At 45.7% G+C, this 26290-nt stretch overlaps 1 protein-coding gene, 1 long non-coding RNA gene and 1 pseudogene across 23 annotated transcripts; 1 reads left to right on the top strand and 2 right to left on the bottom strand.

Moving 5' to 3' along the window:
- Positions 1-650: 650 nt before the first annotated feature.
- LOC125508869 lies at positions 651-4272 on the bottom strand (annotated as a pseudogene).
- A 2946-nt stretch (positions 4273-7218) lies between these two features.
- On the bottom strand, positions 7219-11864 carry LOC125508868 (polyadenylate-binding protein 8-like). Its single transcript, XM_048673663.1, has 9 exons — positions 11477-11864; positions 10210-10328; positions 9457-10113; positions 9297-9374; positions 9107-9196; positions 8612-8743; positions 8059-8229; positions 7734-7940; positions 7219-7643 (listed from the first exon to the last, which is right to left on the bottom strand). The coding sequence occupies exons 1-9, from the start codon at positions 11730-11732 to the stop codon at positions 7398-7400; spliced, it is 1956 nt and encodes a 651-aa protein (XP_048529620.1). The 5' UTR covers positions 11733-11864; the 3' UTR covers positions 7219-7397.
- Positions 11865-18228: 6364 nt separating this feature from the next.
- On the top strand, positions 18229-25610 carry LOC125508866. 22 transcript variants are annotated; one of them, XR_007283843.1, is made up of 7 exons: positions 18234-21508; positions 21651-22273; positions 22347-23767; positions 24111-24166; positions 24255-24284; positions 24410-24550; positions 25088-25610. It is a non-coding gene; the product is annotated as an uncharacterized LOC125508866 (long non-coding RNA). The 22 variants fall into 22 exon arrangements; XR_007283851.1 differs by having other exon boundaries at positions 18232-21508; positions 24111-24284; positions 24442-24550; XR_007283849.1 differs by having other exon boundaries at positions 18233-21508; positions 24111-24284; positions 25121-25610.
- Positions 25611-26290: the final 680 nt, after the last annotated feature.

The following is a 26290-nucleotide window of genomic DNA, read 5'->3' as shown; positions in this document are numbered from 1 at the left end:
CTTCCATTTTCATCGGCGATGAATAGGTCACGGACTCCGACGAGGATGAGTAAGGCATCAGAGGCGGCGAGGCATTTTCCCAAGTGGGTCGGTCTGCCTCTCGTGTTCTACTCTTCCTTGCCGGTGACCGCACCTTCACTTCGTTGGTCTTATCGCCGCCACTCATGAAGACGGTGAGATGAGCCGGTGATTGCCAGAAGGAAACAACAAGGACTTGAACAAATAGGACAGATCACATGATCAGATGATTTTCATACCAAATGAAATTCATCACAATTAGGACGATTTTCATTTAAAAAATGAGGACCGGACCTAAACCTAGCCTACGGTTTGTATGAATGACTGCCTTTTGTATTCATGTTCACGGATTGGTCTTTCTGGTCCGTGGACGGATGGAGTGTCCGGTTTGCAAATCACCATTGAAGATGTGGTGTCCGATGCGCGACCAACCACTGCAGCGCCACCCACCTGCACCTGCACTGCTGCGATCCTTCCCTGTGCCCCATCTTTGCTGCTGGGAGACTCCAATCGCCGGCCCATTCTCTCCTTCCCCGCCGGCTCTGCTGATGAGGTAGTCCTTCCCCGCCGGCTCCTTCCTCGCCGCCGACGCCTACAACTGCTGCTACCCCCGCCGCCGACGCCTACTGATGCTGCTTCGACCACCTGCAGCTGGTCTTTCTGCTTTGACCACACGAACTCGCCCCACCTCTAGCCGGCCTCCTTATCTCGCCTCTGCTGCTGCTAGGTACGTACTCCTGCAAAATTGGAAATGTTAATTTGGAAACAATCAATCAGGAAATGGCAAGATTTTGTTAATTTTGAAAACATTCAATCATGTTAATTATGGAAACATTCAATCAGGAAATGGCAAGATTTTGTTAATTTTGGAAACATTCAATCGTGTTAATTTTGTAAACACTCAACCATTTTAACTTCAGAAACATTCAATTAGACAAGGATTTTGGCAATTGGAATTATTACGGCGTAGATTATGGACTCTCACCTAATCATCATCTATGGTCCTCTGGCTGAATTGCACAGATGCTTCAAGACAAGCCTCTACAAAAAAGCAATAAGAGTTGATTACTATGTTTTGCATAGTCACCAAAATGTCACAAAAGGGATAGGCTAGAGTTTAGACCTCCCAGCCTTTTGCATGTTTTGTTGTTCAAGGGATGCACCAGGAGATATGCAATTTGCATAGTCACCAAAATGTCACAAAAGGGATAGGCTAGAGTTCAGACCTCCCAGCCTTTTGCATGTTTTGTTGTTCAAGGGATGCACGAGGAGATCTGCACCGGGATACTCTAACGGGCTATTGCAACTAAAATAGACACGGTTAAATTAAAATGAGACTACCTTATGTTAAATGTCTAGTCCTCTAGTGAAATTAACAGGAGTATTTGTTTAGATGGTAGATTGATTAAGTTAAATGTCTACTCCTCTGGTGGAACAGTTTTGAGCCACTAACCGAAAATGTTCAGGTTCTAAAAATGTTTAGGTTTCAATTTATTTGGATTATTTGAATTTATTTGGAATTATTTTAATTTGTTGAAATTATTTGAATTTATTTGCATTAATCTGAATAATTTAGTCAAAGCCTTTGAATCTATTTGAATCTCCAAATTTGGTCTATCAAGGCCTTAGATGACCTGACAGAGAATGACAATAAATCCATGGGCAGAAATAGGAGTATGAATTAATGGGAAGAAATCCATTTGGCATCCAACAGATTATGCAGATGCACCAAATGTTTACTACTCTCCTATAGAACAACTAAAGTTTCACCATATAAGAACAGTGCAAACAAAATAATGACACATAATTTGGAGAGCAAAAAAAGTGAACATTTCATGCTCTATATTGTTGACAGTATCCAAAATCATGTGTACTCCAAATTAAAAGTTCAGCAGATTACAACATGCATAAATTATCCTTGAATTTACATTAACTTACCCTACAGAAAAAGTGCATGAAGAAAAATAAAAGGCAAGGTGGAATGGCCTGATACCTCACCACCAATAGCAAACTTACTAGTACCATTAGAACTGAATGACAAACATCGTTGAGGCTCAATTGATTGGAAGGAAAGGGTTCCATTTCTAATATCGGAAGCCTGAATCCTGAAGAATGTCACAATATATTCTCAGTACATATTGGAAGGAAAGCATGTACAAAAACAACAATAAGAGGACAAAGCATGTACAAGAAAGTAGCCAGATGAGATAGTTTATTCCAAACCTCACCACCATATGTCATGTGGTTTTGATGCAGTGGCAACTACTCCAGCAAACACAATGTTTTGGCTCCAGGATTACATTCAGTTTGAAGTTCCTAATAAAAACAATCCTTAAACAGAACCAAACATATGCAGATTACTGTTTGGTGTTTATTTAACAGCTACTACATTTCATATTGCATCTGTTTCATAGCTGCTACCATAATTGTTCCAGATGAAACAAACCAGGACCGAATCAAACATTTGCTACTCACTTCAGTTAAGTTCAGTTAACACGGTATTGTTCACAAAAAGACAGTTAAACAATTTTAAGTCAACTTGTGAGAGATAGCATTCAGAACTTGTGAGAGAGATATAACGAATCAGCCTAAAAATTTCATACAAAACATGGAATCTATCAGGGTTCATGCTTCAATTTATGATTCGTTGGAGGAGTAGGGCAGTTCATAATTGTCAGGTCAACAACACCTCTTATTTTGCGATTTCTAGATGAGGTCACTCTAATATGAAAATCCCTCCTTCTTTACTTCCAGATCAACCGAGCATGTTGTCCTATTGACGACCACAAAATTCATACAAAGCTTGTTGCTGCCATAATTAAATAGTTGAATGAGATACCCCCTCCATTTCATAATGTAGTGCGCCCACGCTTTTGGAGATTTAACTTTGATCATAAATTTAATCAACATGGGTGACTGCGGCAGGAGAATGACAGATACCTTTGAATTCGTATTCGAAAGAAGTTTTCAAAGGTATAAATTTTCAGTAAAATGATTTATGTATTATTTGTCTAATTTATGGTCAAAATTGAATCTCGAAAAGTATAGGCGCACTACATTATGAAATGAAGGGAGTATTATACATCATAGGGCCTCAACGAAGGGCCTTCTAGGGCAGAACCACGAATAGCCTAACCAGCCACTGTATTTGCTGCCGCCTTCCATGTGCTCTTGCGGGTGAGGAATTTGTTCCAAAGCGTTCGACCCCAAATCAAACACAATAACCCATTGCTCACGCTTTCTTGTATCATGCTCCACAAAGTAGACACAATTTCTCCTAATGGTAGGGAAGTCCTCTGCAGGGAGCGCGAGGCTGTCACCCCGGCCCAAGAAGAGCCAGTAGTCATCGAGATCCGTCACCTTCTCCCCCCCGGAAGTCGAGGCGCTCAGCGGCCCAATCCGGATGGTGCACCTCTACAAGGATCACGGGCCCGGGGTGTCCTTGTCCACGATACACCATAACGAGCAACAGCTGGTTGTTGCATGCCACCACGTGTGGCACCAGATCCCCGGGTAAGCGGCGGCTTGGATACCACGTTCGCAGAGGAGCATAGAGGGAGATACACCGCAGACGCATGGGAGGATGCTGCTGGAGGTCAAAGATGTCGAGCCTCATGCTCATCATGTTGGACATGTAGAACCTGCCTTGGTGGAAGGCTGCGCCGTCGATCCGGCCTATAGGGTGCTCGGGCTGCATCGTCCAGGCTGCGTCTCCAGGGCGCCAAAAGAAGAGCGTGTGCCCAATCTGTGCGCCCGGGATTTTCTGGCTCGTGATCGCCATCCAGCCCGCCGGTGACGCGAGCGGGTCGCCGGAGAGGAATAACTGGGCAACGGTTATGAAAGGCGGTAGACGAATCTCGGCTTGGGAGAGGGGCTCACAAAGGATTAGCCTGGTGGGGGTACGCAAGTCGTCCATTAGGGCGAGCCAGCCACGGGGCGTGCCGCGGCGGTAGGGGAGCCCGGCCGGGGCTAGGGCCCGGGAGTGAATCCTTTTTCCACCGCGGAGCAGCCAGAAGGAGTGGTCGCATACATGGTTAACGGCACTAACAGGGTTACGGTGGCGGTCGTGGGCGGCGACGATCCACAGACAGCAGGCTGCGAGCGGGGCAGTGGACGCGCGCCAGTGGGAGCATACCTGGTGGATGTGGATTTGGTCTACGTCAGCCTGCAGACGGTCTGATACTTCCTGGATAAGCTCCGCCGGCAGGGAGGTCCGGCCGCCGCCGTGTCCTCTGCCTCCGCATGCCATTGCAACAACCGACCGAGCGAGTCGGGGTTTTCGCTAGTTGTTTTTGTCTATTTATTATTGATGATGACGAGGCGAGTCGGCTTCCCTCCACAACCGAGCCGAGTAAATAAACTAGTAAGTATATTGATTTTGTGAGAGATACTAGACAGAACAATTTTAAGTTCACACAAAATCAATAAAGAACTTGGTCCCACACATAAGGAATTTTCACTAAATTTGCATGTTGCCTCAGCATCTAAACATATTTAGCGCCCTACATATACGTTTTGTTGTCCGTCAACTCTGCCTCGGATAGAGTTGCTCTCTTAGGGCATCTCCAACGAGAGGCGCTAAGGACCGATGCTAGGAAAAAGTTCCAGGCCGATCGGCAGTTGCAACGCCAATTCCTGGTGTATTCTTGCGCTCGGTGCCAGGGCGACGCAAAACAAGGCAGCGATGCTAGCCCTTTTTCTTCTCACGAGATGAGACATAAATCACTATTTTCAGCGATACTTAGCGCTGGTGCTGAACGGCTAGTGTTGGAAACTTGGAATAGATAAGCGCTGGTGCTGAACGGCTGCCTTTTGCATTTTTTTTCTCTATTTATTTTTTTCTATCTAAGCGCCTGCGTAAGCGCTCACCACTGTAAATGCCCTTAGAGAATCTCCATCCATTTGGCCCCCAACGCACCCAGCAAGGGGTTTTGGCGTTAGCGCCGACGGTTTTTTCAGCCTGGGGCGATTGAGTACCCAGGCGCGCTCCCAGATTTCAGCCCCTAATCGCATAAAAATTCAAAGTTAACTTTCCCGCTATCAAAAAATGACACAGATCGGTGATCATCATATCACAGGGTCAGCAATCATCATGCCACAGGGTCGGCGATCGGACATAGCCAAAGTCCGGTGATCAAATGGGTAGGAACAAATAGACATGGAGCTCATCAAGCGGCAGGCTCCTCTGCCACAGGGCTGGCTGAGGTCGGTGTCGGCGTGGGCGCAGTTTCAGTGTTCGGGCTCGGCGTCGGCGTGGGCGTAGGGGCGGCGGTCGCCGTCGGTCCCGACATCTGGTTCAAGATAAGGCCGTGTCCGCCAGGTACCACGGCTTCACCTGCTCGTCCATCATCGACGTGTCTGTCCCCATCAAGAACGTCAGGTCGGTGTTCCTCTTCTTCGTGACGATGTTGGTCCTGAGAAGGTCGAGCTTGACGTCCTGCTTCCTCATCAACACCGACCACCTCGCATCGGATTTCTCCTTCCCCTTGGCGGCGTTGCTCTTGGCGTCGGCGATGCTGCTCGATCGACGATTGCAGCCGTTCGGCAGTGGGTACCGCGCCCCTCGCCGCCTTGGCTGGTTTGTTGCCATCAGGGTGCCCTTCTGTCGCCGCCGGGGCAGGCGTGTCCGGGTTGTAGGCGTCCTTCGCTTTGGCGAGAGCGCGCCGGCACTCCGTCCATTTCTCGCACGACTCGATCCTGGTGAACACATGAAGGAACTTTAACTCTCGATCGTCGTTGTCCTGGCGAAACAAGTTGAACATCCGAACCATCTGCACAGCCAAAGATAAATGTGTCGGCAAAGTACACGGCAAAGAACTGGGCCGGCGAACGAAGGCCATACCTGACCCTCGATGTCGGCGCCGCTTTCCGGGCGAGCCGCGACCTCCTTTTGAATCTCATGCCACTTGTTGCAGGTCGTCTGGATGGTCGCCCAGTGGTTCGCCATGGCCTTCTCGTCGCGGTCCATGTGGATGTTGGCGAAGTCGGGGTCGACCAACTTATGCTCGTCGAACGTTGTCTTGATCCTTCTCCAGTACGTGTCGGCATTCTGATTCGAGCTGGTGATCGGGTCGATGCTGATGGTCTTCCATGCTTCGGCGAGGCACTCGTCTTTCTTGAACGTCCACTTGACGCGAGGCTCGGCCGGCTTGGCGTTGGCCGCCCGCTTCTTCGGTCCTCCTCCTCGGCGTCGTCAAGCCCGTGCTCCATGTCGACGGCGACGTCCAGAATTTTGTCTTGCGTGCAGAACCCGAGGCTCGAAGCGGCGGCGACCAAGCCGGTCGTGATGATCTCGTCCATGTCGGTGTCGGTGCTGGTGAATGATGGCGCCGAGCCGTGTGCGAAGGGTAGGGCGCCACGACGCAGAGGCGACGCAGGCGAACCTGAGTAAGTCGGCGACGAGTAGTTGTACTGGGTGTTGAGGCCGGTGGCTATGGCGATGGAGGGAGTGCGCGGGTCGTGGTTAAAGCCGGAAGGGGACGCGCACGGCACCGTGCCATGCGGAAAGGTGATGTTGGGATTGAAGCCGCCATGCACATCGCCGTCGGCGTAACCAGACGAGGGCGCATACCCCCACAGTAGTGGCAAGAAGTTGGCCGGCGACGCAACACTATGCTAGCTCCCTCACAGGACTTGTGGGACTGGACGGCCTGTTGATGAGGCGGAAGATTCACCATCCCCGCAGCCTCCTCCTGCTCCGTCGCCGCGTCACTGGCCTTCTTCATGATGAGCCTGTTCCCCCGATCAATGGTGACGGCCTCCCGACGGCCTTGCGTTCGACAAGCCGGGCGCCCTCGGCTTTGGCTGGACGAAATTGGTGGCTAAGCGAAGGGCCACATACTTCAACAGCATGGCATGTGGGTCTGAAAAGAGAATGGCAGGGGGGAAGGGGGGCGACACTCTAGGAAATGGAGGAAAAGAAAACGGCAGGAAATCGGCTGCTGTCGCCAACAAGGCCCACGCGCCTTTTAGCTTCAGCCAGCAGGTTCAGGTTGGGTTTGCCGGTTGTAATTTCGGCCCGAACCAACGATAAACAAGGATCTGGGGCACAGCTGGGCCATTTTTACATCATCGGCGCTAAAAAAGGCGCCCAGAGGGCCTGTTGGGGGGCGAGTGGAGATGCTCTTACTCGTGAAAGATAAGATCATAGGCACAAACCAAACAGTGCTCAGAGAACCACAAACGAGAAAGCAAGATAAATTCAGTGACAAGATGACGACAACTTAAACAAAACAACCAATCCATGCAAATAAAAGCCAATCCATGGGAAGCCTAAAAGACTAATTCAACTAACGGCAAAAGCTAAGTCTCCAATAATAAACCAAGTCATTTTCAGTCTAGATAAGTTTGATATGGTGCAAAAATTGTCGCCGTAGAGCTTAGGAAGAGATGAGGCCGTCATTCAGCGAGAGCGAAGCCAGCTGCTGCTCAGGGGACTGGTTGGTGTGCTGCTGAGCGCTGCGGAGAACCTCCATGGCTTCAGCAACCTTGGCCTTGAGAGCGTCTGGCGACTCAAGCAGGTGAAGCACCTCAGTCTGGTCCATCTCCAGAAGCATGCCGGTCACCTTGGCAGCCTGGTCGTGCTCCAGCTGATCAACAAGAGGGTACAAGTTCTCGCCAAGCATCTGCAGCAACAAACAAAACAAGGTCAAGATCAACAAACACATCTTTCCTAACAAAAACAATGCAATACCTAGAGAGCCTCGTCCACGTACCATTCTTTGCGTCTCTGGGGGTGAATTGGCAAGTGCAGAAGCCAATGCCCCAATTGGAACTGGCTGTGACGCACCGGCATCTCTCATAGGCATCCCTCCCATCTCATATGGGGATGTCATCACCCCCCCAACACCATGCATCGCAGGATCAGGCATGCCACGCCCGGTCGGATAGCGGTAACCACGACCACCACCCCTACCCATCATCTGCAATGTAGATAGATTTTAGAGCCTCCAAAACAAGACTGATTGTCGAATGGCTCAAAACCCACCTAGGAAAATATTGCATATGGAAGAGAAAAATAAAGCAATATCTGCAGGTTACCTGCTGCTGACCCATCTGCATGGATTGCTGCATTCCACCAGCACCAGCTCGCCTACCAGCTGGGCGTTGTGGTTGTTGTCCTTGCTGAACCATAGGCATCATAAAGTTTGGCATCGGAGCACCACCTGGCCTCATTCCCGGCATGAAAGGTTGCTGGAAGCCAAATCCAGGCTGCAAAAAGACCACACTTTGTCAATAAAGAATGATTGTACAAATATCATGCGTGATATTAAATCCAGAAATTCTAGATCTCCATGATGGAAAACCCAAAAGTGAATTGCGCTGTTTCCTGATGAAAACTTCGTTATACTAACAGAAGTATTTATGGCCAGGTTGCTGTATTTTACAACAAAATGATAAAAGTGCACCATGTAAAATGCCAAGAACAATGAGAAAATATTGGTAATGGCCTTTTGTGCTAAAGCAATGGTACAAGCTTGCTTGAGAAAATTTATATGCCTAACATAATAATGTTATGAGTGTAAGTTCAAATCTAGCAAGCTAACAACATAATAATGTTATAGACAATCAGAATTTTTTTGACTCAACTCACCTGTGGGTTAATAAACGCTGGTGGCTGGCCATAGAACATTTGCTGACCAACTGGAACACCAGGAGGTAACATTTGCATACGAGGACCAACAGTTTGAGCCATTGGAACAGGACGCATTTGTGAAAACTGTGCCTGCAACGAACAGCAGTTAGTGACAGAAAATTGAACTACAGCAGAAAAGCACCATGAATAACCAAATAAATTGCTCAGAAACCATGTGAGTGAAGTAAGTTTTCATAAAACACCACAATTCGAAGTGTTGACAGTCAAAACAGACTTTAAAATGCACATGATGGAACATTTAGCTGGTAATACTGAACTTAAGTATCATGAGAAAGTACTAGGTCCACAAATTGAATAATAAGTGCCATCAGATTGTCTAGGTGTTCATCTCAGTAGGTTTTGCTGAAAAACTAGGTGAGCAAATACTATACAAGCATATATATCAGGAACATCAATCATATAAAATACAATTTCACTCACAAAAGTTCTTACCTGCAGCCTAGCTTTCCTGTCTTCCTTGCGCTGTGCGAGTGCAACATAAAGTGGTTTATTGCCAACCATCTTGTTGTTCATTTCAGCAAGCTAACATGGGACATTGTAAGAAAGAATAAATAACTTCAGGAACCAAAAATAATGCACAAATTAGATCATACTTATTTACACAAGTACAGCTCAAGCTTACAGCTCGGGAAGCATCGTCAGCAGATTTAAAAGCGACAAATCCAGAACCTCTGCTAGCGCCGTTTGAATCACGCATAACCTGTGACAAAGAGTTTCAATTAGTAGCATATGTGGGAAGCATAGCATCATGTATAGATCAGCAGCTGAGAATTTAAACAAACCTTGCAGGAAGTAATAGTTCCGAAATCAGCAAAAAGTTCACGCAACTTTTCATCGTCAACAGTATCATCCAAGTTCTTCAGATACAAGTTGGTATTCTGATACTTATCCGCTGCCTCTTGAAGGTTCTTTTCAAACTTCTCTTTCAATTCCATCTCCCTTTCTGACTTTTTCTGCGCTCTTCCAACATACCATTCCTTGTCACTAAATTTCTTGCCATTCAAATCTTGAACAGCCAGAGCAGCTTCATCTGGACTTTCAAAATTCACAAATCCAAAACACTTGGATCTTCCATCCCCATCCCGCATTACAACAACACTTGTTATTGCTCCAAACTTCCCAAAGATTTCCTTCAAGTCATCTTCAGTGGTAGTCTCAGCTAGGTTCTTAACATAGACATTATTGAACTTGACATTGCCGGGAGAGTTATCTCTCTCCTGCTTACGAACGAAAGGCCCAACATACACCTTCTTGTCATTCATAAGCATCCCATTCAGTTTCTCGATAGCAGCATGAGCAGCCTCATCCCGCTCATACTGAACGAAGCCATAGCCCTTTGATTCCCCAGCAGGATCTGTTGCAACTTTACATGAAAGAATGTTTCCAAACACACAAAATGTGTCATACAAAGCTTTGTTGTCAATTGACTTGTCAAGATTCTGCAGAATATGGAAGGACAAGATAACAGGTTAGATAAATATAGTAGCGCCACAACAATAAGAGTCAATAATTGCATAACAAATATGTGCACGCACCTTAATAAATATATTTGCTGTGCCACTCTTGCGCAAGCTGGGGTCACGGTTAGAATACATTATCCTGATAGGCCGCCCATTGATAGGAGTGAAGTTGAGCATTTCAAGAGCCCGTGCAGCTGCAAGATATTTCAAAATCAGTATGAAACCACTAAAAGGCCTTGCAGATATACAACAAGAAAATATGCATGGAAGTGGTTCTATATATATATATCAAGGAGAGAGTGAACCATGGAAACATTTGATCAAATGTAGAAACTTCTCGAGGACAGCATCAGCTATTATTCCACAAACAGTTACCTAGCTTTAAATATCATCTTCGCAGGAGCAGAGCTACCAAACACAAGCATTCAGTAAACATAGTACAAGCTTAAATAAATGTATTTGTTACTTTAGTAAACTCAACCCAGGATTGTAGACACCACGTGTGTGGGATAAAACAGCAAAACCGCAAAAACAGTAGGATCAAAATCAACTATAGTCCTATTGGTCATATTCATAAACTACAGTCCAAACTTTCCAAACACGTGAGTAACAATTTTTGTACGCCGAATCAGTAACTACCTCAGAGGAAGACAAAATTGGCAAAGAAACCAGCCACCATGAACTAAAAGCCAAAACCACCATTCCAAAACCGCCTAAAAACCCTGGTGCAGCAACAAGACTTTGCCGCCGGCACCACTACATGCAGCAATCTCATCCTGCAGCTCCACCGCTCGCTCACACACTTTTCTCACTCTTCTTCCTCGCCCTTCACCATCCACCCTTTCTCCCTCACCCTTCATCCACAACCAGCCCTTCGCACTGCAGAGCCTTGTTCCAAGGACGAGGAACTAAAGAAACCTATATGCTGGCCACCAAGCTAGCACAGCACCTTATTTAACTTTTGATTCTATAATGTACGTACACTCCACAAATTTAGGTAAATAACCCCAGGATCGTGGACACCAACTGGCTGCGAGATCAGGATAAAATCCCAAAAGAGGAAAAGGAGAACATTTATACATAGTTCAGCAAAAAATATCCAAACTTCCAAATCAAGTGACACCGTGTTATAAGCTGTGAACCACCAACCGCCAAATCCCTAGCTGCCTCAGCCACCGCCTGAACTACCTAACAGAAACCACCAACGAACGCAACCGCATCGAAACAAAAACAAATCCGACAGCATCATGCAATGAACGCGAAGAAGACTAATTCGACCGGTAACCTAGCAGTGCAAAAAGCGCTAATCGCCGACGTGGGGAACGGGGGAGGGCCGGCTCACCGTCAGCCGGGGTGTTGTAGTTGACGTAGGCGTATCCGAGCGACTTCCGCGAGGTGACGTCCCTGCAGACGCGCACGGAGACGACGCCGCCGATCTGGGCGAAGACGTCGAAGAGCTGCGCGTCCTGCACGCTCACGTCGAGGTCGCCCACGTAAAGCGATGTCGCCGGGAACGACGATGCCGCCGCCGCAGCCGCAGCGGCCGCCGCGGCCGGGGAGCCGCCCTCCGACGCCGAGCTCGCCGCCTGCGCCGCCATCACCGATCGAAAGGTAGATTTTTTTTCGTGATTTTGCGGATTTTTTTGAGGTATTTTTTGGTTTTAGGGTTTGATAAGAGTTGGGGGCCTGGCTCCCAACTGCGGCGTGGCGAGAGAGGAGAGGGAGGAGGCGGCGGCGGAGGGGGAAGAAGGCTATTTGTACCCCCGCGGCAAAACCCTGGTGGCGCCTGGCCGTTGGATGGGGAGCGGGCAGACTTGGACGGCCGTGATCGTGGCGGGGGTCGCGCGTGCACGTGTCCGGGGCCGACGGTATTCAGGGTTCGATGAGCTCAGCTTCGGATAAAATCCATGTCCTGTGTTTTGCAAATGTTTTTCTGAAATAATTTCGAAATGAAAGTATGTCGTTACGTGTAAACGATTTCACCCCCTCTGTGAGTCTAAAACGTCTTATATTTGTCTACAGAGACAAGAGATATGTTTGCAATCCAATCATTTGTTGCGACGTTAACCATGCTGCTTTTGTTTACAGCAAACTGCGGAGTAACTTCTCTTGCTTCTTCCCCGCATTACTCTTGGCTTCTAAAGTGAAATATTTATCCAAAGTATACTGTGAGTGAATTCAGTTACGACCATTAACAAAAAAAATGCCTGGAAGTATTTCTTTTTTAAGTACTTTAAGGCCTCCTTTGGTTTGCAGGAATTTCATAGGATAGGATTTTTATAGGAATTTTTCCTTTAGAGCCCTTTGGTTCATAGGAATAGATTCCTATTCCTACACAGGATTGGTTCCTATCCTCCACATTTCATAGAAAAATAAAAAAGAACCTAGACTCAATGGAAAAATTCCTTTGATGTCAACCAAATGACATCTCCTTTCCTATTCCTACTCATAGGATTTGACATACATGTCATCTCATTTCCTACAAAATTCCTATTCCTACGATAATCCTATCCTATGAACCAAAAGAGGCCTTACAGTTTTTATGATATTTGGTGACTCGTGCTCCTGTGAATATGGTTTGACATTGATTATAGAAAACAACAAAATCGAGATGACTTGACTAACGATATATTACGATATGGTTGTTTTGCATTGAATAGTTGAATTGGAGTTATTTCCTTTCTCAGTTTTCCATAATGTGTAAACATGATAATTTGTTCCGAGCAATTTGCCAACATGTGATTTCATCATGGCTGGACTTTAGACACAAAATGTTGATTATGAGTGTTTATTTAATCATGCTAGATTCATAAATTGCTTTTCGGAACTGTGAGCACAACGAAAGCCACCTCGTATCACATATATTGGTTATATAGATTCGTGAACCTATTGGCGTAGATGATTAAATGAAATCACTTACTACCTTAAGCAACAATAATATAAAAAAGTGTGTGACATAATCGAGTAAACTTCACGTCTTCGTGCCTCCATACATGGTATACCATGTCTTGCATATGCGAATATGGATCCTTTCACGCAGTGGCGGAGCTACTGGAAGATCTCGGGGGTGGGAGCGGCAAACAAAAAATATGCATCTTGGGGGGGGGGGGGGGGGCAAATGACTAAGAGCATCTCCAGCCATTCGGCCCCCCAGGGTGCCGAAAAAGAGCCGCCTGGGAGCGAACCGGCGCTAGGTTGACGCGTGGGGGTGACTCCATTCCCAGTTGTTGGCCCCCAGGTCACAGCCGATATCGCGCGAGCTCGGCGACATTTCGTCCAAATTTGTTCAAACTCGACTATCTAGCACGAACTCAGCGAAATTTCATTGAAATTTGTAAAAAAAAAAAGATAAAACATGCAAACTACGCCTACTACTACGCCAAACTACGCCTAACCAGTGTGCCGCCGTCGCCATCTACATGCCGAGAAGCCTGTAGAAACGGGTGTAGTCGCCGCCGTCGTCGTCGTTGTCGCGCCCCGCCGGAGCCGCCACCGTCCCTGCTGCACCCCGGCCAGGGTCGCCGACGCGCGGTGAGGCGTTGGACGGCCCAACCTCGTCCTCCTCGTCGCTGTCGAGGCCGATGACGCTGCCCTCCTTGCGTCCGCGGCGCCGGGCCTGGAGCTCCGCGTATGCCCGGCGCTGGCGGCGCACCTGCTCGCGGAGGTAGTCCTTCTTCGCCCATTTCAGGGCAGCCTCGTCGTTGGGGGCCACCATGTCGACGTGCTCCGGCTTCACGGGGAGCAGGCCCGGCTCGGGCTTCGGCCGGACTAGACAGAGGGAACACAGGGAGGGCTGTGCACCCTCGTTGATGAGGGGGGCGCCGCTGCGGCTGCGGTGCCGGAGCGGCGTCTCCTCCGGCTTTGGCTTGACGGGGCGGAGTGCCGGTGAGCCGGAAGAGAGCAAGCAGGAGCCCGGCGACGAGGACGTACCCGGCTCCATTCGGCGCGGCGTCCAGGAGCTGCCACGGCGGCGAGAGAAGGATGGCTGCAGCGGGTACTCGAGGCGCGGCACGTTGTGGGTCTCGATGTGGTCGAGGACGGCCTCGAGGGTGCGGCCTGGCACGCCCACCACTCGCGCCGCCCGTCGGCGTTGAGGCGGCCGGGGGGGATGACGTCGTTGACGGAGGCGATCTGCTCTTGGCGACAGCGCTCGAAGTACATTGTCCACAGCATTTCACTGTCGGTGGCATACCTCGACTCGTTCCGCTGCTCCTCCGTCAGGGACGAGCGGATGCGGGCGATCTCGGCCCGCCGAGCCGCCCCTTCGGGCACAGGCGGCACCGAGACGCCGCTGGCGCTCAGCCTCCACGCCCCCGGCACACGCATGTTCGGGGGCGCTGGATACTCGGCCCCTTAGAGGAGGCGCGCCTCCGGCTCTTGGGGGCTGTTTGGATTGAGCCCCAGCTGGCCCTACCAATTCGTTGGCATGCCAAAATATTGGCGCACCATCCGGCCGCCCTGAGCTCGCCCATGAATTGGCAAGAAAATGAACTGCAGCAGCCCATGCAGTGTGGGCGTGCCAAATAGTTGGCCATCAACCAAATAGATGCCCAGCCTTCAGTCAACGCCAATATTTTGGCTAGGCGTCTGCGGGCTTCAATCCAAACAGCCCCTTGGATATGGCGGCGGCCGAAGCCATTCGCCGTCGCGCCGTCGCCTGGATACCTCTCGGCCATTTGCTCGTCGGCGGGAAGGGAGGGAGAGTGTTGCTTTTGTGCGGCGGATGCGAGGGGATGTGAGCAGTGGCGTTCATCGCCGAGGAGGTCGCCTTTTATAGCCGCAGCGGGGCGGCGAGAGGCTGCATGCCGGGCGACGCGTGGCGGGAGCGAGCGGGACGCGCACCGGTGGCGCCTTCATTGCGCCGCTCGTAAGGCATCAATGGGTTGACCGGCGCGGCAGCGCGGTAGCCTTGGCCAGCGTTGGCATTGATTCCCGCGGGAACCGAGGCGGGATGAGGACGACGAAGCGGCGTCTCGCTGACTCGGCGGGCCCATCCTTGTTCGCGTCAAAATTGCGTTCCCCAGCGCCCCAGCGCGCCGGGTTCGGCCTGGGTCCGCCGGCGCCAATTTCGGTCCAAATCAGCGAAAAACAGGCTCCTGGGGACGTGACTGGGCCGATTTTTGGGCGTTGGCGCGAAAAAAACGCCTGAAGGCCTGTTGAGAACGCGACTGGAGATGCTCTTGACACTCTTTAATTTAACCCTCTATAAATTTTTCCCTTCACTAATTAGACTACGGCCTACGGCAAGGGGCAGTGGCACCCCCAGAACTGCACGTAGCTCCGGTGCTACTTTCACACACACGACATGAGAGGAGGGGGTAGTCTCAGATCAGACAGTATAGAACAAGCATACATCTCTCCCTAATCTATCTATCACTATCTATCCCTAATAATAAAGCACGGATTGACTCCGTGGGTTCACCGTCATAATACGCTTCTTCCCGTAAATTTACGCTTTTAGTTTTTTTCACCTATATTATTTTCTACATCTGAGATGGTACTATTCATGTGATAAAGATCCGTCCGTAATTTTCGTCGGTCCGTCTCAAAAAACTTCATACGTCCGTTTCTCTTGGGCCTAAAAAATTCTTTCTCGATGTCTCGGAATCGGGCCATCTATCCCGACGGGTCAGACCGAGGCAAAAAGTGCATGAGTATAGAATCGAACAGGCAACCTCCTGTTGAGGAGTTAACGCCATGACCAACCGACCCAGCTTATGCTATGTGTTAAAGGAAGGCCAACTCACCTGTCAAATAATACCACATCGCCCCCTTAAGTATGATCCACCCAATTTATATACGTCAATGATTTTCCTGGGAGTTAGGAAGTCGTTTTGGGAATAAGAAAAGAGAGAAAGAAAGAGAGGCTAAGGAAGGACAGAGAGAGGGGCTAAAGAAGGAAAGATAGGCTGATTTCAGAAATAAGGAAGCAAGGAGAAACAGACGTGATTCACGTTCTATCAGAGGGCTAAGTAAGGACCCTAGAAAAGAGGGCTAAGTAAGGAAGGAAAGAGAGGGGCTTGTGATTTCAGAAATAAGGAAGCAAAGATAGGCTGATTTCAGAAATAAGGAAGCAAATAGAAATAGAAATAGACGTGATTCATGTTGCGTCAGGGGGGCTAAGGAAGGAAATGAGAGAGGCTTGTGATGATATCAGAAATATAAGGAAGCAAAGAACGTGATTGCCTGCTCTGCATATGCCGTGTACCCAAGAAAAAGACAACATACATCCGAAAAGCAAACGAACGGCCAATTTTTTTTAGAATCTTATAGTGTGTCTCGCTAAAATTAGTTCAACGGATTATTACGATGTCATTATGCATTGACATCCGATCTACAACTGAAGTTGGACGAAAAATGTGTGTATGCCATTGCTCTTGCTTCAATGTCATTTTTTTATTTCCTAAATTGCCTCTAGGAAAAACTGGACGCTCTATCAATACATCCACCAATGTTATATTTATGATGCAAAATCTATTCAGTTTCCTTTCTTAATTAACAATGGTGTATATACAATATAAAAAGCTCTCATGCAGGCAAGCGATTTGGATCACAATCTCGCATCATTGATACCAAGTAACAAAGAAGGAAAATGGATAGAGAACGGTATGCATGGATGACCAATGAAGAAAAATAGAAAAAACTAAAAAAGCATCGTGAAAACTATCGGCAAAATAAAATAAAAACTAAGATTCAACCCAGTTGCGAAATAAAACACAAGGGATGAAGAAATATTCAAACATGGAGCCAACACAAAAGAAAAAATGCTCACAAAAAAGGCAGAAATATGCAAAAATGCAGCAGATTTTTTATTTTATGTTTTGGTACTTTGAATTTTGTTATCTTTTGTATGTCTTTTTATTTCTATGCTTGAGTTTATTTTTTTCATCACAATCAGAGATGACTGTCTTTAACCAAACCAACAAATTGTACAACGCATAAGTTTACTAGCGGTTTGTAAAGATTGGTTGGCTGAAAACAAAATTCTCCTTCATGTTATTCCTCAACATACATTCCCATAGCCATGGATATTGAGTATAGGGGTGTGCGTTTTTCTTCCGTTGCAACGCACGGGCATGTTTACTAGTCATAATAAAGCACGGATTGACTCCGTGGGTTCACCGTCACAATACGCTTTCTTTTCATGTCATAATACGCTTTTACAATTTGTATGGACAAAATCGTAATATAAACAAGGTGGTACTAATTTGGGGGTACGCACTAAAGATCTTCCTCCGTACGTAAATTTGGTCGTCGCTTCTATCCGAGTTACACGCCCAGTGGGCTTCACAGCCCAACTTGGCGCTGTGGCCCAAGAAAGAAGGCCCACATAAGACAAGGTAAAAATATTTGCTCTTGTAGAGAATTGAACTTGTGACCTCCCTCTCACAGATCAATCGTTGCAACCAACTGAGCTATCCCAGTATTTTCTGTACATAAAATTGTTCTTTCTATTAAATAGTCCCACCTCGCCTTCTTTCGTCTAATCCACTCAATTTACATACGCCTTTGATCTTCGATGTATCAAGGAGCTATCCCGGGAATAAATAAACGAAGGAAAGAAAGAGGACGACATGCATATAAAAAAAGGAAGGAAATAAGAGGACGGCATGCATAGAAAGGAAGGAAGGAAATAAGATGCCCACGTGTGAGAGAAATAAGGAAAGAAAGGAATTGAGTTCTGAAGGAAAGAGCACGACATTGAAATAAAATGATTTCAATCCTCAATTTCGGCGGATAATAAGAAAGGAAGGAAGGAATTGCTTATAATATATATACAGCGGATATAATTGGATAGAATGTACGGAAGGGAAATAAGAAAAAATAATGATCAACTTTGATGCACGTTGTTGATTGGTGGTTGTGTATACTTGTCCCTCCGTCCGAAAATAGAGATGTATCTTCTCATTCCCAAACATCTCAGTGTTAACAGCTGATCAAAGTTTTGCTATCTTAAATTTTTTCTTAATATAGCCAAAATTTAGCTAGGATAGGCCACATAATTCGGCTTGTTCATTGCAACATTTTATTAGGTAGATATTTATCAGTTTACATGCATTTTGTTTTTTGAAGGACAGTGCAGGAATTTTTTTATTGCGACTAGAGGGGCTTGCGACGGATGTGATACCTCATCGGGTTGAATTTTATGAGGTTTGTCGTGAATAGGTGGACAATATGATCATGGTGTAAGACGGGTGGGTCGCTTGAAGCATGAGAGGATTTGCTTTCCCGTGGCAACGCACGGGCATATGTGCTATTTTTTTAATAATAAAGCACGGATTGACTCCGTAGATTCACCGTCACAATACGTTTCCTTCCTGTCAAAATACGTTTTTCTATCCGTCATGGGTTTTGCTATCCGAGGTGGTAGTATTATTGTATACGTTTCCACGTTTTGTTTTCTGTTTGTACTTTAAATTCGCACATAAATCCAATTTGGCCCAACAACGAATCCATCCAGCCCTGAGTTTCTTTCAGGGTACGCACCTCCTTCCCGTCCTTCCCTAAAAAAATAACTCCTCCCGTCCTGAAAAGGCACTAGCCGCCTCCCCAAGCCCAACTCGCCGAAACCCAGCCCCCATGACCCGATCGATCACCGATGGCGTTCGGCGAGGTCATGCCCTAGGCCTCATCCTCGGCCGCCCTGACAGCGGATCGAATCAGCGTAGTTGGCGCATGGGACGGCTCCCTGGAGGTGTACCTGGGCGCTTGGACGGGGCTGATGCTGCGCGTCGAGGTGGCGCGGTGGGCCGGGGTCCCAGCGCATGCCGTGGCGAGCTAATCTCAACCTGACTCTGGTCACCAGCGCGGCATCATGCCACCTGGCCGGCGCTGCAGCGACGTGGTTAAGAGGGAGGTGGATGAGGCAGAGTCTGCGCTCGGCGTCGCGGAGATCTGGAGGATACATGATTGTGTGGACACAGCGGCGGCGTGGCCGGGTGGGGCGGCATGTTGATTTTCTTGGGGGTAGGTTTTTGCTGCTGGTGACCTTTTAAGAAATTTAAGAGACCCAGTGCACGGAAAGATGCTATTGAGTTGGGAGACCAGGTGGATTTGAAGCTCATTGGTCAACGTTCAGTCAAATTTCATATTGAACAGGTATGTCCTTGATGATCTGGTGCTTCTAATCTTTTTTGCCTATAGTTCAGACCTTAAGCCTCTCTTACTTTGTCCAATATAGTTAGTCTGCATATGAGAACACACGTATGTCAATGGATAAGCAATTGACCTCTAATCAATCAAGGTTTGCAAACTCATCCAGATCTCAATCTTAATGGTTCAAGAATCAACATTTACACTTTAAAGTGTATTCATTGACCAATTCTTTTTGAAATATGCATCTGGGCCATCGAAGGCAAGATGCTTATGTTATGTTTTTATTCTGATGACAAATCATCTTCTTTGCCTGTTGGTAGCTGCTCATGAGAAACTAGGATATATTTTTACTGCTTTAGATGCAAGCATCTTCTTTTCCATGGGCCTGCAGCTATTTGTTTGGAAATTAAGTTGAAGTTAACGACATTTGTTATTCTGCATGGGCAGGGATGCAGAGTATTAAATATTTCTAGGACATAAAGTACATCGGCAATTTAAGTATTTAAGTAGTGTATCAATTTTCACTGTATTCTCAGTTTTAATCTTAGTGTAGCTTATGCCCAGATCTTTAGTATATGATTAATCTCATCTATTTCTTGTGAGATGCCGACTGAATAAGGAAACCAATAAAGTTTCCCGTTCTTAGATCTAATGCTTCCTCTCTCTCAATATGATAACCATCTAAATTGTTATTATTATTTACACTGTGATGCTAATCTTATTTGTTTTGAAAAAGATGAATCTACATGATAGATATGAACTCAATGAATAAAATTTGGGACTAACATTCAAGCACAATAATGTGAATACAACATATGCCTGCTGGTGTGCTGGAATTCATCAGTTGTATCAAGAAAACAAAAAGTAAAACAGGTATGCCAAATGAGTGAAATTTCTTATTCTACTCTTTACAGCTAAAAGCATAATCTGCCTTATTTTTCTACCAAGATACCTGAATAGTTATAGTCAATATATTGGTTTTCTTGGTTTTGACCCGGAAACTCGATGTAGTTGTAACCCCCGGTATGATTGAAAATCTAAAATTATAATTTCACATGACTAAATGTCCCCATTTAATTTATTTCTGTTGTCTCTAGAATTAACAGTGCTTCAGATGATAATTTCCAACTACCACTCTTAGATATTGGTTCATCGTTTGCACTCTTAAAATTACAATGTGTTTTGTCGGAGCTGGTTTGCCCTGATCTCACCAATCCAATAACTCATGAATTTTTTATCTATTTGAATTACATAATACAGGGTTAAATATGTAGACGTGTGATTCTTTGTTTTAGTTGTCTCCTGCTGAACATATATTCTTAGCTGCGTATTTTTTAGTTTTCTGCGGGTTGTTGGGAATGTTAATTCAATCAGTGCTCTACTTGACAGGTCTTGACTTCTTTATTACTTATTACTTGCTTAACAACCGTTTTTAAAAAATGCGTAGCAATCTGTTGTAGCTGTAATATATTGAGTCGACAAACTATGCTATAATCTTCTTAGCCTTTGCCATAATTTCAAGCAAGAATTTGGCGGGACTAACATTTATTTGCAGGCAAAAGAGAGAGTACAACTTTATCACGTGCGAGTGTGATGAAATGATAGCCCCAAATTTCAATACAGCGTTGAGGAGAAGTACTACATCATTGATGGTATATCTTGTTAATTTCTTAGTATCTTGGAACAGTGATGTGCCATGTTAACAAGTGATGGCTAATTTGTGTGTTGTTTGTAATCTTTGCAGTTTTAAGTACTGGTCTCACCTTCTTTGATTGATAATTTTTTTACTCTTTCACGTCATTTACTTCAAAGTTTGAGTTTTCCCTCATATATATACACATTGATATGGTTACGAGTAAGGGATGTGGATCAATTTGCACGTAGGGTAAGGGCATGTGATTTTTTTTCTCCCGTTGCAACGCACAGCAACTTTGCTATTCAAACCTATAGCCTATAATAAACCCCAGTTTTTTAATCAAGTTTAAACATTTCAGTTCCGTTTTTGGGTCGGAATTTCAGTGGCCATGTAAGACTGGAAATTGCTCATCATGTGTTCCTTAATGTATATTGTGCCAATAGCTATTAAACCTTCGATATGCTGGAGGGCGATGAGGTGGCATGGAGCTAAACATAGATTGAAGATTCTGTCATGGGTTCCTCAGAGAAGATGGAACAAATGAGTATGGAGATCCAGCTGTTGAAGATACCGAGGGACAAGAACATTCAGAAGTTTTTCGCCTAACAAGAATACATTTAACATCATCACAGATTGCTTTAGGTAAGCTTTACTCAGGTTGCTACTCATGTCATAGTGTCTATAATTTAGCTAGAGTCAGGTTCAGAGTTGACTGATTTTTTTTGGCACAACCATCAAGCAACCTGAGTAAAGCTGACCTAAGCCAATGATTTTGTTCTTTTAGCTAGAGCCAGGTTCAGAGTTGTTCACTCGGGATTTTTTGGGCACGGACATCAAGCAAGCTAGCACGTATTGTTTAACTGAAGGAAAGGGCAACTAAGCTTTGAATGCTACATTCTTTGTTCTGAACAAATGTAGCTACTATTTGTATTCGATGCTGGACTCCTGGTAACAATTTATTACTGTACATGTTATTTCTTTTTTTGGTGAGTCTTTTCTAGGATTATGGAGTTAACGGGTGTTACTTTTGACCTGCTAATACAGTTGTGTTAAACTTTTTGCTCTTCGAAAGCAACTATGTAAGTCTGACGCTAACATAGTGTTTACTGCTAAAATACTTTAGTTTAACTTAAGAGTCAGGAGCACAAGTAGAATTTCATAGAAATCTGTCTAGCTCCTGTAGATGAAAGACTTCCTGCAAGTGAGCTCTTGAATAACTCATACCTCCAGGAAGATGAGGTCTATCCCAGCGCCTCCAGTTTCAGTCTCTCTGGTCTCAAGTGTGACTGAAGATAGGTGGCAATCTGCAAGTTTCGTGCTTTGGAAGGGTGAATTCTTACTGGAAAAAAAACCATATGTATCTTACCGACCATATTAATTTATTGCTAAGGTTTCCTCAAAACAGTGGTAAATATAGCACTGAAGAAACTTCTAAATCAAACTTTACTTCAGTCTATAATGACACTACAAATTATTTCAGGCTGTTTAAAGAATGCTGAGTTGTCAAGCGAGGTGCTGCAGTGGCTGGCGTTGCCGGGCATGGGATAACGTCCCTAGGCTCCTGCTTGAGGCAAGCCTCTCCGACCTCCTCGGATGCCCTCTAGGAACTGGCACTGCGTATGATGGCCTCCTCACCTAGAACCTAGGTTGACCTAGCCACCGCCATCGAAGCGGAGAGTTGACAACATATGTATGATTGTTCGACGGTGTCAGTCCTGCCATTGGAATGTTCAAAACTATGAATTGAGTGATTACAAATATGCTTTGATCAATGAAATGAAACGAAGTTTTGCTACATCTTGTTGTGCAGATATAGGGCTTGAATTATTTTCGGTCGTATCATCTTGGCCCTATAATAAAAAAGCGAGTGCGGGAGGACGCGACCAGTTGCTACCAGTATCAAGGTGCACTTGATGTGTAGTATTCAGTCAATGAGAACCATAGAAAAATGGAGGCACCGACTCTAGGAGTATATATCCGCTCCCAAAAAAAGTGTGCTATATATTGAATGGTTCAATATAGGTTAGTGAGTTTGAGGCAGCAAAAGGCTTTAGAGCTAAAATCAATAGGAAATGGTATTTGTTTCTTAAGAAGTTTTTTGATAAATGTAAAAAAGAAAATGAATTAGTTAGTTACTAATAAGAGAGAAAAGGAGACCATGACTTGTTTCTCTATTTATCCTTGCTCCACACATGTTGTGATTAGAGGACACTGTGTAATCGCTGGCAGTGAGGGACTAAGATAAGTGGTGACATGGTGTCGGCGGTGGACTAAGATAAGTGGTGACACAGGTGGGACACCATGTTAAAATAGAGGACGTTGAATTGTGGGGGTCTTGAGCCGTATTTATCGGCCCGTTGCAACGTACGGGCATGTTTACTAGTTAGTAATAAAGCACGGATTGAGTCTCCGGATTCACCATCGCGGCGCTTTTGCAAAAACGTTTCAATCTTGCAAAAAGACCATGTAGTTTTTTGGTATTCAACCCACGCTTCTTTTTGAAGTGGCAGCACACACGAGCATATGCGTGCTCTCCTCGATGCATACAGGCGGCGCCGCCGCGGGCGCTCCTCGATCCATACGGGCGGCGCCACCGCCACCTGCGGCTGGTCTTCTTCTCCAGCCATCTGCCGCCCTTCTCCCCTCCCCATTCGTTGCCCTCCTCTACCCTCCCGCCCCTAATCTTCTCTGGCACTACCCCCAGCCTCCTGCTGCCGTGCCTCGATCCATACGGGCGTCACCGCCGGCGGGGGGCGGTCTTCTTCTCCGGCCATCCACCGCCCTCCTCCCCCCCCTCCCTCCTAATCTTCTTCTTCTTCTCCGGCCATCCGTCGCCCTCCTCAAATCCCGCGGAGTTCGCCGGAGGAAGAACATCCGCCGTCCGAACGTGCTACACCAGAGGTATGTATCGGCTTTTCCCAAATTAGTTCAATGGTGTTGGATTTTGCTTGGATATTTTACTTGAATCAATATCAATTTGTGCAACCTGGGCGTGTACGAATGTTGCTACTTTTTTCCTCTTTAATCTGAGCGTTCAATCTCTGTAAGCTAGGTGCTGGGTGATGCCTGTACATTACATTAGTCCAATGTTTGCCAAACTATGACAAATTCATGTGCCATGTGTGTTGGTTTAGATACTTCAAGTTTAATTTGAGACATCAGTAGTTAATCCACTGTTTATTTCCCTTTCTAGATCAGGGACAAATTGCTCAATCATAATTGTTTGTTCTTCTTTCTGTTACAGGGAAGCACCGGAAAGTGGATGTTTCTATGCAGCATCACCCAAAAGTTTAATTTGAGGTATTCCATCAAGCGTATGTTCCATAGCCTCCATCATGTAGTTTATTTCCTTTGCTTCAGGTTGTACAGAGGATTTCCTTTGTTTCAGGTTGTACAGAGGAGCTCAACGACAACTGAGGTGCTGCTAGAATTACATCAGCTACTAACTTACATACATATAAAAATAAACTGCAGCTTTAGCTCCATGTAGTAATGACTAAGTATATTCTAATGCTCATAGGGACTGATTACTATTTTTTACAGGTTAATTTAATCAATTCCTTGGCGTACTTTAGGAAACGAGGATATATTGGGTGGTCTCCGACAGCCCGACGACAATACAGAGTCGTCGTAGTTGGGTTGTGTTCATGTAACACTGAAACTTGACATAGTTAGTATAAGAAGGTTTGGTTTACTTCCACTATGTTACTGTTCAGTCTATTTTATAAACATGTTGATTAGCCATTCTGGCAAAGAGGCATCTTCAATATTTCAGAAATCTCTTTTCCAGAAACTCCAATTCTCCTCATAGGAATTGAGATGCCCAATATTTCTCAATTTGCTGACAAGGTTGTAATATAATCACGTTTTGCTATTGACGTAATGATATATTCCTTGACTGAAAGCAAACCCTTTAATTGCATCTGTACTAAGCATTCTTTCCGTCTATATCCTGTCATGATTTTTTTACTAGCTGTAGTGGTGTTCTTATTATTGTCATTTCACAGATGGTATAAACCTTGTTCATGGCTAACTTATAGAATAGCAAACCTGGTTCATGGCTAACTTATAGAATAGCAAACCTTGTTCATGGCTAACTTATACAATAGCAGTAACTGATTTGAAACCATCAATCTCAGGAACACTCTGACCATGTATTTGATTCTGTTAAAGACCCAATATGTCATGTGGTCCTGCATCTCCTGATGTTGGTATTTCCAGTAAATTTTATTGACAGGCACTTTGGTGTCTCAGCAACCAGGTCGCCACCGACCACCACGGTGGCTCGCAGCGATGCCCTCCCGCCACCGTATGTACGACCAGCGGCGAGATGGGGGGGAACTCTTTGGCATGCCGGCACACAGGAACGACACATGCCGTACAACCTGAAGGTCACGTTCGTCAGGCTTGACTTGACCCTCACCGACGCCACCTTGCCACCTCTGTTGCCGGAGATCAGCCGAAGACTTAGCTTGTTGCCGCTTTGCTTCAATGGTTGCTTTAATGCTTAACATCAGAGTATTTTTTAGTTACAGATTTGGCAATACCCAGGACATTATGTTTCTCCAGTTCAACTATTGGCTTTCAAGGTGGCAGTGTCAGCCATTGCTGCTATCACAGGATCATGTGACTGTATATTTGGTTTTTGTCAGAATATGAGGAAGATGACTCTTTTGTAGTGAGATGTGACTGCTGAAGGAAATATGCCCTAGAGGCAATAATAAAGTTATTATTTATTTCCTTATTTCATGATAAATGTTTATTATTCATGCTAGAATTGTATTAACCGGAAACATAATACATGTGTGAATACATAGACAAACAGAGTGTCACTAGTATGCCTCTACTTGACTAGCTCGTTGATCGAAGATGGTTATGTTTCTTAGCCATAGACATGAGTTGTCATTTGATTAACGGGATCACATCATTAGGAGAATGATGTGATTGACTTGACCCATTCCATTAGCTTAGCACTTGATCGTTTAGTTTGTTGCTATTGCTTTCTTCATAACTTATACATGTTCCTATGACTATGAGATTATGCAACTCCCGTTTACCGGAGGAACACTTTGTGTGTTACCAAACGTCACAACGTAACTGGGTGATTATAAAGGTGCTCTACAGGTGTCTCCGAAGGTACTTGTTGGGTTGGCGTATTTCGATATTAGGATTTGTCACTCCAATTGTTGGAGAGGTATCTCTGGGCCCTCTCGGTAATGCACATCACTTAAGCCTTGCAAGCATTGCAACTAATGAGTTAGTTGCGGGATGATGTATTACGGAACGAGTAAAGAGACTTGCCGGTAACGAGATTGAACTAGGTATTGAGATACCGACGATCGAATCTCGGGCAAGTAACATACCGATGACAAAGGGAACAACGTATGTTGTTATGCGGTCTGACTGATAAAGATCTTCGTAGAA

Source organism: Triticum urartu, chromosome 5 (genome assembly GCF_003073215.2).
Source record: "Triticum urartu cultivar G1812 chromosome 5, Tu2.1, whole genome shotgun sequence".
Taxonomy (NCBI): domain Eukaryota; kingdom Viridiplantae; phylum Streptophyta; class Magnoliopsida; order Poales; family Poaceae; genus Triticum; species Triticum urartu.
The sequence above is the reverse complement of the archived record's forward strand: the minus strand, read 5'-3'. Positions and strand labels throughout refer to the sequence as shown.